At 48.1% G+C, this 15,630-nt stretch overlaps 1 protein-coding gene across 9 annotated transcripts in view; it reads left to right on the forward strand.

The window, feature by feature from the left end:
• The window catches only part of ANK1 (ankyrin 1), a 71,615-nt gene that overhangs the window by 2,261 nt on the left and 53,724 nt on the right, over positions 1-15,630 (forward strand). For 4 of the 9 annotated variants that reach the window (XR_014575398.1, XR_014575399.1, XM_083811484.1 and 1 more), the window contains exon 1: positions 3,496-5,558. The exons of 2 other annotated variants lie outside the window; for them this stretch is intronic. Coding sequence is in view for 3 of the 7 variants with exons in the window: in XM_083811484.1 (XP_083667610.1) it covers positions 5,433-5,558 (126 nt within the window). In the remaining 4 variants the exon portion in view is untranslated. Of the gene's footprint in view, positions 1-3,495; positions 5,559-12,637; positions 15,610-15,630 lie in introns of those variants that run through there. 3 more of the 9 variants (XM_083811488.1, XM_083811490.1, XM_083811485.1) reach the window with 3 other exon arrangements.

Genomic DNA, 15,630 nt, shown 5'->3' on the forward strand with positions numbered 1-15,630 from the left:
GATTATTTTCTTAAGGGTTCCTCTGTCGATAACTATTTGTTCTCCCATGCGAAATCCTTTGTCCTGTGAAGCCTTTGGAACAGGGACTCTGTTGTTATGATCGTCGTTTGACACAGTACAATGCTAGTCTGTCATCAAAGTAGCAGAGAGTTATGATAGTACAAATAATCTGTTTTCAAGGAAAAAGTGATAAGTTTGTTGCTCTGTGCCAAATAATTAAATAAGGTTCTTGAAAAAGTTTCATTTAAATTATCATGTTGGCTAATGCATGCAGCTGGTATCTTTCAGCTCAAGGAGGAAGTCTGTTTACTGAAATTGTCATCCTCTGTTTCCCCATTTTGAAGTGATTATATATTTCTCCACTGGGAACAAGCAGCAACAAGATACAATCCATAACACGTTTTCTACTGTTTTGTGTATTTCCTGAACAGCTTACTCAAAGAAGAGAAAAATCAGTGTTGGAGAAAAAAATAAAGGAAGCGGCAAGTTAAGTGAAATTGCTGTTAAGTCCATTTCTCACTTCCTCTGTCTTGTGTCCTTGCTCCGTTCTGAAATAGCAAGAATGGAGAAGAAGATGGGATTTTCTTCACATACAGCAGATCTCTAGGGTAGACTTTCTACCAACCATACACCTACAGTGCACAAAAGCTTGATATCAATCCTAGGTCAAATGCTTCATAACTTAGAATATGATTTGTGTAAGCCCCTGCACAGGACAACCCTATGTATATGGCAGAGAGAACTAATTCCAGTTAACTCTGTCTCTTAAATCACTCTGTCAAAAATCAAGGTAGATGTTTCAAAACCAACCCTCCATGACTTGGAAGACCGTCCGGCAGGCTTGTCACTCACCCTCAAGTTAAAGCACTAAGCATAAAACACCAGATGCTATGGTTGTAACAGGACAAAAGCCCCGGACCTAGAGTTTGATAGAGATGAAATCCTCTCTGGTATCTTGAGAGAAGAGGAAAAGGGTGTCATGTAGGAAGAAATAAATTGGTTTTGGACAGCAGATTTCCCGAACCAGGGCTTCAGTCAATCCTGCTGGGAGGAGCTGTTCTCCAGAGCAGCTGGTTCAAGCTGCTTTGTGTTCCCTTCTGACAAAAATTGTCCTCTGCAGTCTGATGTAGGCAAGACTGTAGTTACTTTAGGACTGTCCTTGTCCTCCTTTGGTTTGTGTTAGGGAGCATGCTGTTGAGACCAAAGCAATTTGCAGAACTTGGTCCTCGGCAAGTGATCAGAACTGCCCAGGCGTGTTCAGCGAGAGGTCAGCAGGTGATGGTACAAACTCCAGGGACAAAGGGAAACACTGAAAAACAGTGTCTTTTTTTTAGAGGCTATCACAGGTGCCCTTGATCATTTCTGTGTGCATCCAGCTGTGAGACAGGTGATGTGTTAAGAAACGTGACCACTGTCCTCAGGAACCTTGTCACAAATACTGTGCAGGGTAGCAGGTGATGGTTCAGGAGGGAGGTAGGAGGACATGGGAAAGCGCCGCCTGGAGGCTCTGACAGTTGTACGTAACTGTGGACCTCTGTACTATAGTCAGGGGTCTGATGAATACGTTACTCTGAATGAGTTGGTGAGGAAAATGGATTTGAACAGGGAAGCGTTTCTGACCTTGGGAAAGCACGGGCAGCCCTCTCAGCTGCACTGGTAAAGCGGCCGAGCTGCTGAAGTGTGCCCCCTTTTTCCTGCAAATAGCCGATGATGCTTTGGTGCTCTGTGAGGTGTACCTAAATGGTATTAGATCAGAAGTCTCTCTGACTTACAGATGGAGTCTGAACCTGGGGCTGTCTGGGGTCTTGCTAGATACTTCTCTGCTCTTCTTTGTGGGCGGACAGGGATATTTTGCAATTCATGTGTCTAGCGGTTTTCCAGTCAGGATCAGTCATGCATAGTGCAACAGGGAGGGGGTTTTAGGATAAATACTGTGTCCAGGAACCGTGTTTTGAAAAGTTCTCTGCGTCTTGCCTTCCCTTTAGCATCTCGTCCCAGCATTCTAATCAAGCTGTGGTTTAAGAGCTTCCAGAGAAGGAGGCTGGGCCCAAACCATCGTGTTCAATAGTCTGTGATGGATCTTTCCTTCCCAAATTTATCTCACTCCTGTATGGTTTGCTATCTGTAGCATTCTGTAGCAGTAAATTTTTCTGCTGAGTGGAAAGGATATATATTTTTAGTTATTTTAAATATGGTGCCTCTGATTCTTCTGTTGTATGAAATAATGTGTAATTGTTTCCTTTTGGACGTTATCTGTATCACTCACGTTTTTCTGTGCTGCTTTATCACCTTTCTTCCAGTCTGAAGGTTCTGCACTAGTATGTGCTGTCCCTTTGTGTATCACAATGTTTGAGGTTGGAAGGGACCTCTGGAGGTCATCTGGTCAAACCCCCAACCTAAAACCAAATAGAGACAATCCTGGTTCAGTTCTGTGGTGTCAGAGCTGCCTCCTAAACTGCCTGCCAGTACATGAGAGAACTCTTTCAGCCTTACTGTATGCATTTCATATCTCTTCTTAGAATCCTTAGAATCTTTTTGCTATTTTTATTTGAATGAGTGCTTAATTCTGTGTTAAACAAGATGGCAGCTGAGCGTCTGAGGAGCTTATCCTCAAACTTGAGGAGCTCATGAAAACGTTCTTGTTCCTTCTGTGAGACTCCATTTCTTTCTTCCTGTGTGTGCACTGAGGAGGAAGCAGGCTTTTAGACAGTTACAAGCAGGTGATTTTCTGTTGTGTCCCCTGGAGCATCAAAAGTGCGACCCCATATCCTATTTCTCCCTTGATGGTAACTGTTCTTGTCCTGTGCTTGTTCTTCTGTGGTTTATAGGGAGTTAAGATGGGATCTCTTTGTAGGAGGAGGCAATGTCCTACAGGCAAAACTGTGTACGGCCGCTGCCTGGTGCCATTCAGCTTTGTCTATAGTGGATGCTTTGTTAGCATCAGGAAATACAGAACATCTCAGGGCAGAGCCTGGGCTGTAGCACTGCTGCTGCTTGACTGCAAGCATGCAGACCCTGCCACATAGTGGGGCTGGCTTTCAGGAGTCTGACCCAGCTGAAAGTTTGCAGCCACAAAGGCAGAACGTGGGTTAGGGATGAGATGTACTTACAGCAGTATCTTGCTGCTGGCTTCCTGACCTTGCCTGGATCTCCACAGGCAGTTTGTCTCACAGTTCTGAAAGGTCAAGACCCAAGCGCTGTGAGGGGTTGGACATGTGGTAGGGACTGTTGCAGTTGTATTTGGCGGAGCTTCGTTTGATTCCTGGGTTCCCTATTTTGAAAAAGTAGGTAGTTCCTCAGAAATTATTCTAAACTGGCAGGGAGCTGGTTTAGGGTGCAAAGTCACACAGGCAGAACTGAGGAACTCTCAGTGTGTTATGGTTAATTGTGACAATTAATTTCCCTCCTGTGTACATGTTGGTGGCCGCAGAGATATATATATATATATATATATATATATATATACACACATATATATTTGATTTGGCCTCTGCCTCTTTTAGTCTGTGAAGTGTTTCCAGTGGAAGAGACAGGATTAGGGTGACTGACTGCAGCTGTGCATGCGGCATCTCCTATCTATAGAGTCTTTCACTATGCTTTTTTTTTTTGGATGGATGTTCATAAGATGTTACTGTATAAAGATGTGCAGCTGTATCTAGAGTGTTTTATTTATCTAGATGAGTAGAGTACAGAGAACTAAAGGTGTCCTTGGAAAAGCCTTGTAAAATTTGATGATTTCCTGTTCTCAGACTTTATTAGGACCCCATAAACATTTGCTGTATTCTTACCCATCACATTCCATATAAACTAAGATACATGGATCTTTTTTTTTCTGTGTTTAAGGACCCTTCTTAGTCTATGGATGAAGCAAGAGAATCGGAGGAACTTCAAAGGAGAAGGAAATGCAGGAAAACTTAGAAAAGTGACCTATAGTGTCTAAGTTAAGTCTGCATTTCTCAGCTTCCTGTCACTCTAAATAACCTGTCAAGTAGTTGCTGAGAACGTTAAGCCCTGCTTCCCCATCTTTTGATACAAAAGGGACCCTTTATGTCAAAAACAGGGTAGGCTGTGCCAGAACAGTGCAGGGTATGCAGGGCTGCTACCTGGGCAGATAATGTTCCGAGTGCTTTACCCATAGGTCTACACATAGGTGAGCTTTATGTGTGTGTGTGCGGGGTGGGGGGGCACACAAGAATTGAACCGGTAAAGGCAGGGCTGATAAGAAGTGTCTGAATAGAGCACACTTTGCTGCAGTTAATGTGGTCATCACCAACGTGTCAATCTCACACACTGGCACAGTCTGCAGGAACCAAATTTACATCGCTAGGACTGATCTCTGACTTCTGACCTGTAACTGGTTGTGCTTCAGGAAGGCAGCTGCAGGGGAAATGTACAGACGTGTGTGGAGAAAGGGTGCCTGACTCCAGGAGCCTTAACCAGGGTTCCTTGGAGAGGACTTGAGCTCTGGTGATGCCTGAATGGGCAGGGGCTTTACTCTTCAGGAGCTGTGTAATCAAAGAGCAGACCGAGCCCCTGGTTTCTGTCTCCCATTCACAGTCAAGATCCCTCCCCTCCCCTTGCTGTTCACTCCGTGGAGAAATGCAAGGAGAAAAGGATGCTGTTAAGCTGCACTTTGCTCCGGTACTTGGCACAGCCTTTGCAGTGTCGGCTATTTTCTGAGAGGGATGCTGCCTTCCCTCTAACCAATACAGCGACTGCCTATAGCTCCCCCTGAAAGGAGCTGGAATCATAACCCAGAGAGTGAACGAGTGATGCGGATGCTTCACAGAGAGTGACTGAGAGAGAGAAAATCGGAGAGACTGGAATATGTGCCTGCCTTAGCAGCATTGCAGTGGTGAAGCCACTGACTGACTACATGCAGGTTATTGCTCTTAATGCGTTGCTACAGAGAGCCCCAAAGTCAAGATGAAATGCATCGTCCTCCTTTTTCACTGCTTCTCTGTTGTCATCATGCATTAATTGCTGAGAGTTATTTTCCTTCCTGTGGCTGGCTGCCTGCGTCTCTTCTCGTACTGCAGGAGAGGCAGTGAAGGAGCGAGCGCTGCACCAGCCCTGTGTCCTGTCCCACAAGGAGGATTCTGCATGATGTGCCAGTGCAGTCAGGGGCTGCTGCAATGGTGCACAGGACGTCTGGAACAGCTGGATTTAGGATTATTAATGGTTTATGAAGGTGTCCTGGACTCCATCTAGCAATTAGCTGGAGACATCGGCTGTCCCTTGGGGCTTGTTGTCTGCTTTCTATCTTCCTCTCATTACTGCTTTCACACCCATCTGGGTCGACAGCATTTGAGCTAGGGGAAGGGACCTTCTTGGCCAGTAACCGGAGGGTGCTGTGTGGAAAGTGCCGTTGTGAGCTCTGGAGGGAACTGCAGCCTTTGTGAGCTCTGGAGGGAACTGCAGCCTGACCAGCCATGGCTCAAGCAGCTAAGCAGCTGAAGAAAATCAAAGATATTGAGGCTCAGGCTCTGCAGGAGCAGAAGGAAAAGGAAGAATCCAATCGCAAGCGCAGGAACCGCTCTCGGGACCGGAAGAAAAAGGTCAGTGGCACTGGGGCGAGCAGCCCTATATCCAGATGCCTATGCTTGTGGCAGTGGGTGCTGTTTGCGTTTGGGAGGAGGGGAGAGAACAGGGGGGCAGCCTGCTCCCTGTACAATTCCATGTGCATGCAGCATAAGGAACAGTCCCTGCCAAACAGAGGACAACTTTTGGGGCCAGGAGTCTGCTGTTTGCCCCAACAACTTAGGAAGGCAGCTAGAAAAAAGGTCGGTGGAGGGAGAGAGGAAGGGTTCGTCTGGGCAGCCAAAGAGTCTCACACAGCCCATTTCCAAGTCCTTTAATCATCTGCCAGTAACAGATTTGTTCTCTGAGATAACATTTCTGGCTTCTAGCTCCATGCAGTTTCCCAGAGTTGCTCTATATATGCATAGCGAAGGGGCCGGTGACCCTCACTCCTTTCTCCGGTGACGGAGTGGTCTCAGTGTCCACTTCATGCCCTGCTTCAACCAGAGCACCGAACCCAGGGTACGGTGGCTGCTCAAGGAGAGGGAGCGGTTTTGTGCAGGGGCTGAGAGCTCTGCTGCTGCTCAGGGCAGGCTGTTTGTGAGCGAGACGTGGGTCACCCCTCCCAGGAACAACATGCTGCTTGTTGGCAGTGAGTGTGCAGGCGGTCAGGAGCAAGAAGAGGTGTCTTTCCCCTCTGCTGACACTGAGGTGCAGGAGCCTTTGGTCTGCCGGTAGTTCCAAGCTGTAGCTTCTCTCTGGAAAGTTACTGCCATTTTTTTCCTTGCTGCCAGCTTCCTGCAGGAGCAGGCAAGTGGCTAAGATAGCTTTGCTGCCCCTTGGAGATCTCTGGTTCTCACAGCAGGGCCTGATGTATGTGCTATACACCAATGCGGAGAGGCGGTGAGGAGAGAGGTGAAACCAAGGGTAATCCTGTATATACGTGAGAGGAGGTTGTGATACACGGGTGTCTTAGATGGACTTCTCCTCTGTATTTAGCAAAAGACTTGGTGACTTCCGTGTGTCCCCTGTGAGCAGGAGGCCTAAAGCAGAGCTCTGCTGCTTGGAGCATGTTGACAGCTGCTTCCGTGCAGTCCTGAGAAGTGTCCTGCTGAGGTGACAGGGACAGGCACTGATGACCAGCCCTCAGGCTTTTATTTTTCCTGCCACGCTGCTGGACAGTTGCCAGTTTAGGTTGTCTGGGCTAGTCCCGGACGCTGGAATTCCAATTTCATTCATGCCTGTTTCTGGTGAAGGCTCGCTCTGTGTGGCTTTGAGAAGACCATCCTATTCCTGCCCGCCTCACCCCCATCCCAGCACAGTGTACGTGTCTCAGTGATGGGCTGGGAGATCCAAAGATTCCGGTAAAGTGTCTGCACTTCCTCAGGTGGAAGGTCCTAGGGAGGGCACCTTCTTGCCAGCCCCTTGTGAGAGGCCTAAGTTGCACTTGCTGCCGGGACAGAGTGACAGAAAGAAGGGAGGTGGAGAAACACCGCTGAATAAACCCGAGGGCTCTGGTTCCCTGGGACGGAACAGACCTTGCAGCCATAAACAAGCCTCTTGCAGCATACTAGTCAGGATTGTCAGAGCATGAGGAGCGTGGATCAAGGTCTTCTTGGAGAACTGAGCGGGATTCTGGCACGCTGAGGAGAAGCTGATTTTAGCTACCCCTTCCTGAGTATTACGTCCAGGGAACACGCTCTGGCAAGGGAGACTGGCCTGCCGTTCAGCTTACTGCCTACAGTCAGGGCAGGCAGAGCCCCTGCTCGCCCCCACCCTGCTCCTCCTGGGACCAAAGCCGGGACAGGGATGCTTTCCACGTGAGGCTGAACGCCAGGCTGTCTGACCAGGAGGGCTCTGTGCCTGCCAAGAGCAGCTAATTGTGGAGAGAGCGGCGGACACATTCAGGACAGACTCAAAGTCTGCAGACAGCAGCTTGGAGCTTGGATATGGGGTTTTAGCTACAGTGCTGGCACGTCAAATGCTGCCTTCTTCAGTGGTAACTGTTTACTGCATGCGGGCTCACGGCTTTTTCCTGCAGGACTTCTTTTACTCTTCTACAGGGCAGCTTGTCTCTCATGTTGCCAGAGAGCTACAGAAGGGCTCTGCTTTGAAGAGCCACCAACCCAGGAGAGTTTGCTGTGGGGCAAGCTGTCTCTTCTTATCCCCAGCCCCCAAAAGCCTGAGTGTCTGTAGTGGTAGTGGTTTATTGTACAAGTCTCTGTTGGCACCAAGCTGAGGGCTACCAGAAAGTGTTGGAGTTTCTCGTTCTGTTTTGCAGCAACAGCTATGGGGGTCTCATCCGTGCTAGCCTGGATGTCTGGCTAGTGCCTTGTGAGTCTGTGTGGGGCTCGCCTAACGTCTGTGCAGAAGGCCTCTCTTCCAAAATACTCCTGCACTGGCCATCAGCATGGACCAAAAATGTTGTGTCACTGGGTCCTTCTGCTTCGCCACCTGTGCCTGCCATTTGTCTCTTGCTTTATCTCTATGCACATACAGGCTCCTGTGGGCAGAGGCTGCTTGTGTTCTGTGTTTGTACAGTGCAGCAGGTCAACGTCTTAATTTATGGCTGAGCCCACCATGCACTGCTGCAATTATTAGAGTTAATAGTAGGGCGTGACCTGTGATCCAGGGAGGTGCTAGCATGACACAAAGGAGATGATGGCCCCAGAACAAGTTTCTTCTCATCCCATGCAAGCTGATCCCTGTATCCTTCAGCATTTCCAGGTGTTTTTGTGTGGTCGTGTGTGTCCCTTGTATTGCACAAATTACCAGTTGCTGGTTGAATCCTACAAGACCATTGTGTCCTGTGATAGATATCTGGAGGTGGTGAGTTTAGTTATTTAACGCTGTGTTGCCCCATACCCTTCTTCTTGGACCATAATTATAGTTGTCGCTTTTTAGTTTCCGTGGAAATTTCTTGGCTTTTTTATTGAGTGTATGCAACGAGCTCAGCTGACCTTGCGTTGTCCATTTCCACGTCGTGTGCCTCTTGTTTGTCTCTCAGCACAGGGACAGTCCAGGTGTTATAATCTTTCCTGCTCCTCCAGTGTTCTCTGCCTCCACCATTTGTAACTCAGGTGGTGAGAGCTGGTGTTTGGTTTAATAGGGTGCATAAAGTATTTAAGCCATGGCAAAGGTGTCACCCACCTTTGCTCTCTGTGCAGCCTAACCACACTTGTGTTTTGGGCCAAGCTGCCATTGAACAGCTGGACATGTCCTGAGTAGTGGTGCTGATCTGTGTGCTCCACAGCATTGCTGGAGGTTGCCTTGGTCTGAGGATGGCCCTAGGATACCAGCTCTCAATAGTCTGTTCTGTCCCCACATCCAGCACAGGTGCTGAATTGTGAGGAATTGCGAGGTCTAGCATAATGTGTTGGTGGCTCTTCGGGGTGCTCTGCAGACAGCTAGGTGTGATGCCCATGAGCAGGAGATGGGAGTTGAATCACAGAAATTTGCTGCCATTAGAGAATTGGCCAAGCATCAACTGGAATGGCTTCTCGCTGTTCCTGCTGCAGTATCCTAGCTTCAATGCTCTGTGTGTTTTGTTTAGATGGCCAGCCCACAGGGGACCACGGCCACTGAGTTACAGCTTCTGGGCTGCATGTGGAGTCTCTGATGTGGTCAGCTGCACTGTCAGTAGGGCAGGTGGTGACAGATTGTAGCAGTGTCTCCGTTTTGGACCAGCTATCCGTCCTTATTTCGTGGTTCTGGGAGATGCTGATGGTAAGGAACACCTCCTTCCTTTCATGGCAGGCGTGGTGTGGTCAGGCTTCCACAGCAGTTGGGAAGCGTCCCCCTTGGAAGTCACACAGGGCAGTCGACAGATGCAGACCTGCCTTTTGCAGGATGGGTGGGGAGCAGCACAACACATTGTGAGCATGTGATGTCCTGGCACGGCTTGTGAGGCTGTCTGTAAATTGTTATCGTCAATACAGTGTTACTGAGTCGTTTTTGAGTTGTATGTGGCTTGTTGTGGTGATTATATCGTCGAGGTAGAGAACATACTGAATCCCTTTCTGGGAATTCTGGAAGCATTTGCCAAGCTCACCAGCCTGGTGGTTAGGAAGGGCCCAAAAGGTGTGACCTCATGCTGGGACCCAGGGTATTTGGCTCATCTTTGTTTCAAACATGCATCTAAAGCAACTTGCACCTGTACCAAGCGCGACAAGATGGATTGCTAGTGCCTGCAGTGCCTTGCAACCTGACAAGCTTTGAATGAGACTAATAAATAATAATAATAAAAAGCTAATACTTTTGTGACAGTTGTTCTTCCTACTGAAGTACACAAATTCTGGTACCAAATACAGCCAAATATCCAGTCAGGTCTGAAGAGTGGCAGACATTCATCTGAGGAGCACAAAGAGGCGGGTAAGAGCTGAACTCCTCAATCGGCACATGAGATTCATGGGGCCAGAACCTGGAACCTGTAAGACATCTGTAACAAGGGCGCTATGCAGCAAATACGGCCAACAGTACTTCAGTAAGATCAACAATTCTAATAATGTCCAAAGGCCCCCTCAGATGCACATATGAAAGTGGGTGCAGTCTCTGTGCTGCGCAGCTGGTGGCTAGCAGATTAAATAACAAGCTAACTAAAAGGTCAGAAGAAGGCAATTTCTATGGTAATTGCTATCAATGTTTAAATGATAAATTGTTAGTGTGAAAAATGTGATACATCTGCTCACTATGTTCAGAGCAAGTTTTGCTTGGGCATCTAAAGAATAGAGGACAGTGCCTGCACCGCTGTCTCAATTTACTACTTTTTTGTTTGTTTTGAGTAATGAGGAGCAGACCACTTCTTTTATCATTCCACTGCTGTCTAGTTCCTTTGGTTTGCAAGTGTCCAAGAGGAAAACGGTCTCTCGGTATGGATTTGTACAGCGTCTCACCCAATGCCATCTCGAGTGCTGAAAGAAAATGTTTCCAAATAAGAAACTCTGCATAAAACTCCTCGCTTTTTTTCTAGTTGTCCATTTCCAGGATGCAAAACACATATCAGTCTATTGCATATTCGAATACATCCCAGCAGGAGTCAGAAGAAACTCCAAGCTGAGGGAGGTGAGGTGAACTGGGAGAGGGGCTAGATCCTGAATGGGCAGCTGTGAGAAGCTAGAGGTGATACGGAGGGTGCTAATTCTTTTGCATGAAAGAAATTCTGCATGTTTAGGAAATGTGGGAAATAGTTCAAGTCAAATAGGGTTTGGAACAACAGCCACATGTTCAGTCAGACAGAGAAGCAATTACAGATGCTTTGTTAGTAGGACAACTGATCAGTCATACAGGGTGACCGTGCTTGTGCTTGTTGTGTCACAGGCCAAAGAGCTTACTCATCTCCTCTTCACTGATGAACTGTGTCAAGTGGAACCTAAGTCCAAGCGTAGGATCCCTGAGACTTAAAATCCAGACACCTCTGTCAGAGCTGTGCAAAAAGCACATGAGAAACTGGGGTGAGAGGTGGCTCCTGGAGTGCTGCAACAGAGAAGATGGTGAGGCAATCCTGTTCTCTGCTTGCCTGCCATCCTTCCCCAGGGCTGTCACTAACCAGCAGCCTTCAGCTTGTGCTGGCTTTAGAGAGGCTGCAGGGAACAGAGTGCTGGACAAAGAAGGGCAAAGGAGTTCAGCAGACCTGGGCTGCAGACAGCTTAGAGCATCCCCAGGATAACTGTGCCCTCCTCCCGTGGGTGTCGGGCTTGGTGTAGTTGCTGGACTGGGCTACCTGGATTCTTGCATTCAGTGGCATTAGATCCTGCCAGATGTGTGATGTGGCTGTCAGCCACACAGGCCTGTAGGGGCTGCTGGGTGCTGTGTTGGTGTCTAACCTGCAAGCTGGAGCTTGCCAGCAAGAGACGGGACCGTATCACCTGCAGAGTCTTGGAGCACAGTGCTGCTTTATCTCTGTTCTGTGCCTGCTCCTAGAGCAGCCACTCCAGCTGCGACTTCTGCAGTCTCCAGCTGCAAATTTTGTTGTCTCCATCAGCCAAAACTATTCCTGCCTATCCTTGAATGGGCCTGGCAGTGGGGTTAAACAGTCAGCGTCACAGATGTTGAAGCAGGCAAAGTTGAGAGATTTTCCTAGCTGGTCATGCAGCCCAGCACTTGGATCTTGAGTCTGCTTCTGGTTGTGTCCATGCTTCCTTGCAAATGGATGCTAGAAGCTTGTACGTATCTCTCACTGGGCATCCCTGCAGTAGTACCCTTTCTGCAAAGGTTGCCGTTGCAGAGAAGAGCATGAGATGGGAGTCTGGAGTCCTTGGCAGCTCTGGAAGGACAGGTGAGACACTGTGGGAGACCACTGGGGCAAAGTAGTCCCATTAGCTGACCCTGCACTGAGGAGCAGCAAGGAGGAGAAGCAGAGTCAGGAAAGGACGTTGAAGTACACAGATGCCATCTCACCTGAGTCAGCATCAGGACAACAAGAGCGATGATTGTGTAGGCGTCTTCCCTAGAAAGTTGTCCAGCTGTTGGTGTGGCACAACACTGAAGAAGGCACCTTTAGAACTTTGTCATAGTTGTCCTAGGTGAGGCCGTCAGGACACCAGACGCCCCAGCCAGGCTCCAGCTACTGGCATCAGCTCTTTGCAGCCAGGATTGTGTGTCTGGACTCCAGTACTCTGGGTACGAGGCACATTTTCTGCAAAGGAATTGGTATCTGGTATCTTCTGCCTGAAACTTGATGCTACTGTGCAGTGGCAGGGGGAAGGGGCATGGGATATCAGGACAGCCAAAACCTTTGAGGCTCTAAGAAGCCCTAGCTTTTACCACTCTGAATGTAACTGGCCGAGTGTGTAGACAAAGAATTAGACTGTGTTACTATGAATGGGCTCAGTCATTAGCCATCTAGCTATTACATAGGCTTTCAAAAGGATTTTGCAATTGAAAGGGCCATCTTAAATCTTTCTGTGTGTTGTGCGTGCTAGGTTCAAGGCAGCAGTGCAACGTTGAATCTTTTCTGCTATAAATGTCCAGTTCTTAAAGCTTTTTTGTATACACAGCTGCTGGCAGACTGGGGCAAAGCATGAGCTCCTTTACAGGTGATCCAGTGCACTGAGTGATGGAGCAGCTGTGGAGGATTTGCACCCACCACTGCCTGCCCAGTGTGCCAGCAAGGAATTGATTTGTGCGAGCAGAAGGTAACGGTGACCCTCCAAACTCTGTCAAGGTTGTTGGGGAAGCAAGTCCCATCAGGGTCTGGGGAGGATTACGTCAGCTGGCTGCACTGTCAGGAGATTCAGACCTCTGATTTGCAGAAGCTTAATAAATATTTAGTTCGTGTTTTATGCTGAGTTGGGAAGTACGGGGGCTGAGTGTGACAACGGCTTCCTCTGATGCTGTTTATCTGACCTGCCACTGGAGTATTGTATGAATGGAAATGCTGTCAGGATTAGAGAGGGCGTCAGTGCTACGCTGTATTGTGGTGCTCTGCCAGCTGAGGTCTGCAAGGGGACATTCTCCCCACAACCCACTAAGGTTTCCACTCCATCTCTCTCTGTGTCTCTCTCACAGGGAGTCAGCAGGAAGAGGGGACGGTTTCAAACTCCCCTTTGGCTAAATTCTGTCTGATTTCACTCACTGCTGCTCACAGTCACCCTCCAGCATTTTTCCATTAGGCTGCAATGCAGCGTGCACTGGTTATAATGGGAGCATCTGTGCTCCCAGCATTTGTATTTTCTTTCCAGCGATTGCATTAAGTATGGGGGAGGGATGGCTGAGAATGGTGCATGGCATATTTATGTGGAGGAAGCAAAATGGCAATGCAGAAATTAGACTACTCTCAATGCTCCTTTACAGTAGAGAGGTTACAGGAGCTTGTGGCTGAGCACAGGATGCTGGAATGGACGCAAACCAAGACGTCTCTCATATGGCCCAGAACACATATTCAGAAGCAGTTCCTCTCTGGTGTTTACCTTTTTCTTCTTTCACTGTCCGCTTTTCCCTTTGCAGGATGTGGTGCCCAGGTAACCTGGTTTCTCAGATAATGAGAGCTAAAGTATGATAGATTGTGTTTGATTGGGAAGTTCGCCCCTTTCTCAGTGAACAATTGTCCACAAATATTAAAGGCAGTTTTAAGTGAAGAAGAGCTTGCACATTACTTAACTAGCAAGGCGTTTTAGAGCCGGTGCCTCTGTCCTTTGCTGACACTTCCAGACAAGAGGGAACTGCAGAGCTTGTGATGGGAGGGGGAGCAGCTGGCGTGTAGAACATGAGCAGAATATAAGCATCTGGATGAGAGGGATCTCAGGTCAGAACAGACCCTGCTGCTGCAGGGACTTGCTGGCAGCTAGAAGAGGCACAGAGAGGAAGCTGGTGCCATTCTGCACCGCTGCTCTGCAGGCTCTTAAATTATTCAGGTAATAATGGTATCCATATGTGCTTGGTGAACCCACCAGATATCAAGGTATTGGAATGAGGCAAGCAACGTTTAAAACCTTGCAGCATTCAGAAATCTGTTTCAGGAGCAAGCTCCTTCAGGCTGTGCCCTATGCTCAGCGCCCGGTCCCCTGCGCTGTGTGGAGCACCCCTGGTGCCTGCCCAAGCAGGGCAATTGCTGTGCACAGTGAGCGAGCCCTGCCCAGAGCAAGCGCCGTCAGGAGGATGTGAGGCAAAGGATGATGCCCCTTGTGACAGTCCTGTGCTTGATAGCATGTGGGGCTCAGTTAATTCATGGTAGGAAGCTGCTTCTGGTGTGCTGCAGCTGAGGTACAGCAAGCTAGATTTGAGCTCAAAGGAAAGCAGCTTTACAGAGAGCTAAATTTAGAAGTTTAGTCTGAGTTATGCTAATTTGTTTTAATTGTCTAAGTATGTCAAGGTTCTTCAGAAATATACCCTCTCTTTGCTGGCCTGGGAAGGTGCAGCTTCGCTGGGGGCGTGATGGAAGGATAGGTCAAGGATTGCAGACATTACTGTGTTCCCTGTCCTACTTATTTCTCTGTAGCAGTCCTCACCTTCAGCTCCCAAAATGCCATGAGGTTAGGTTCTGAAAACGTTAGCCCTGGACTGGATAGACTAGCCTTGTTAAAATCTAAGATGTGTAGAGGGCAGCCTCCTGGACACAGGGAAGTTCCTGATACATCTCTATAAAGGGACTGCTCAGCATGGCAGGACTAACTGAAAATTCACATTTCCTTTCACAGCTGAACTATGTCATGTTTTGAGCCACAGTGCTGCAAACAGCAGCAAAATCCAAGCTCTCTTCCTATTTGCAAACCAAATTTTGCTGAGTGGCTGAAACATTAAGCCAGAGCCATATATTTCTTTGCAGGGGCTGCAAATGTAGGGGACTGTGTTAAATCTAGGGCTTCAGAATGTTGCAGCCTCAGTGAAAAATCTTCAGCAGAAACAAAGCAGCAGGTATTCACCGAAGTGTCTTGGGAGGTGGAGGGAGAGAATGCAGCAGCAGGAGAGCATTTAGGAAACAGACGAGATTTCTAAATTTATACGGGGATGAGGGAAGAGGGAGAGAGTGTGCGCATGTGTCTGTGTGTGTCTATGTGGCTGTGTCTGTCCAGGTCATTGAGAAGGCTCCTGTTAAAGCAAAAAGGTACTGCAGCAAAACAACAAGTAGAAATGATGGTTACAGTCATTTACTGCTTTGTGGTAACAGGACTTCTCAGGGCCTGCAGGATACGTTCATGTGTATATTATGGACCTCTTATATGGGAAATGCAGAGAACAGAGTGCTGAAATCCTTTGCAGAATATAAACTGTGTTAGATTTTTAACTCATCTGATAGTCCCTGCGAAGGACTAATAAATATTTCCACCTTTCTACAGTGTAATTTGTTCAGAAAACAAAGGCTTCCAGATAATCTACAGGAAAAACAGTGTACTCAGAGTCCATTTAGTTCTGTCATGATGCCATGCCTGGAAGGGGAGCACTGTGTCTTTCCCAGGACTTGCTGAGAACAGCACAAAGCAAAGAATAAGATAAATGTTATGAGAGTGTGCTGTTTTGGTGGGTGACATAGGTGTGGGGTGAGTTGAGGACAGTTTCAGCTTTAACAGTGTGCTCCCTGGTTTGCACCGAGCACCTCCGAGCACATGAAAGAGGCTGCCCCTTCCCGTGGATGGCTCTGTGAACACCCTGCAGGTATCTTGGATGGCTCTGCGA

This window comes from Anser anser, assembly GCF_964211835.1.
Source record: "Anser anser genome assembly, chromosome: 26".
Classification (NCBI taxonomy): Eukaryota; Metazoa; Chordata; class Aves; order Anseriformes; family Anatidae; genus Anser; species Anser anser.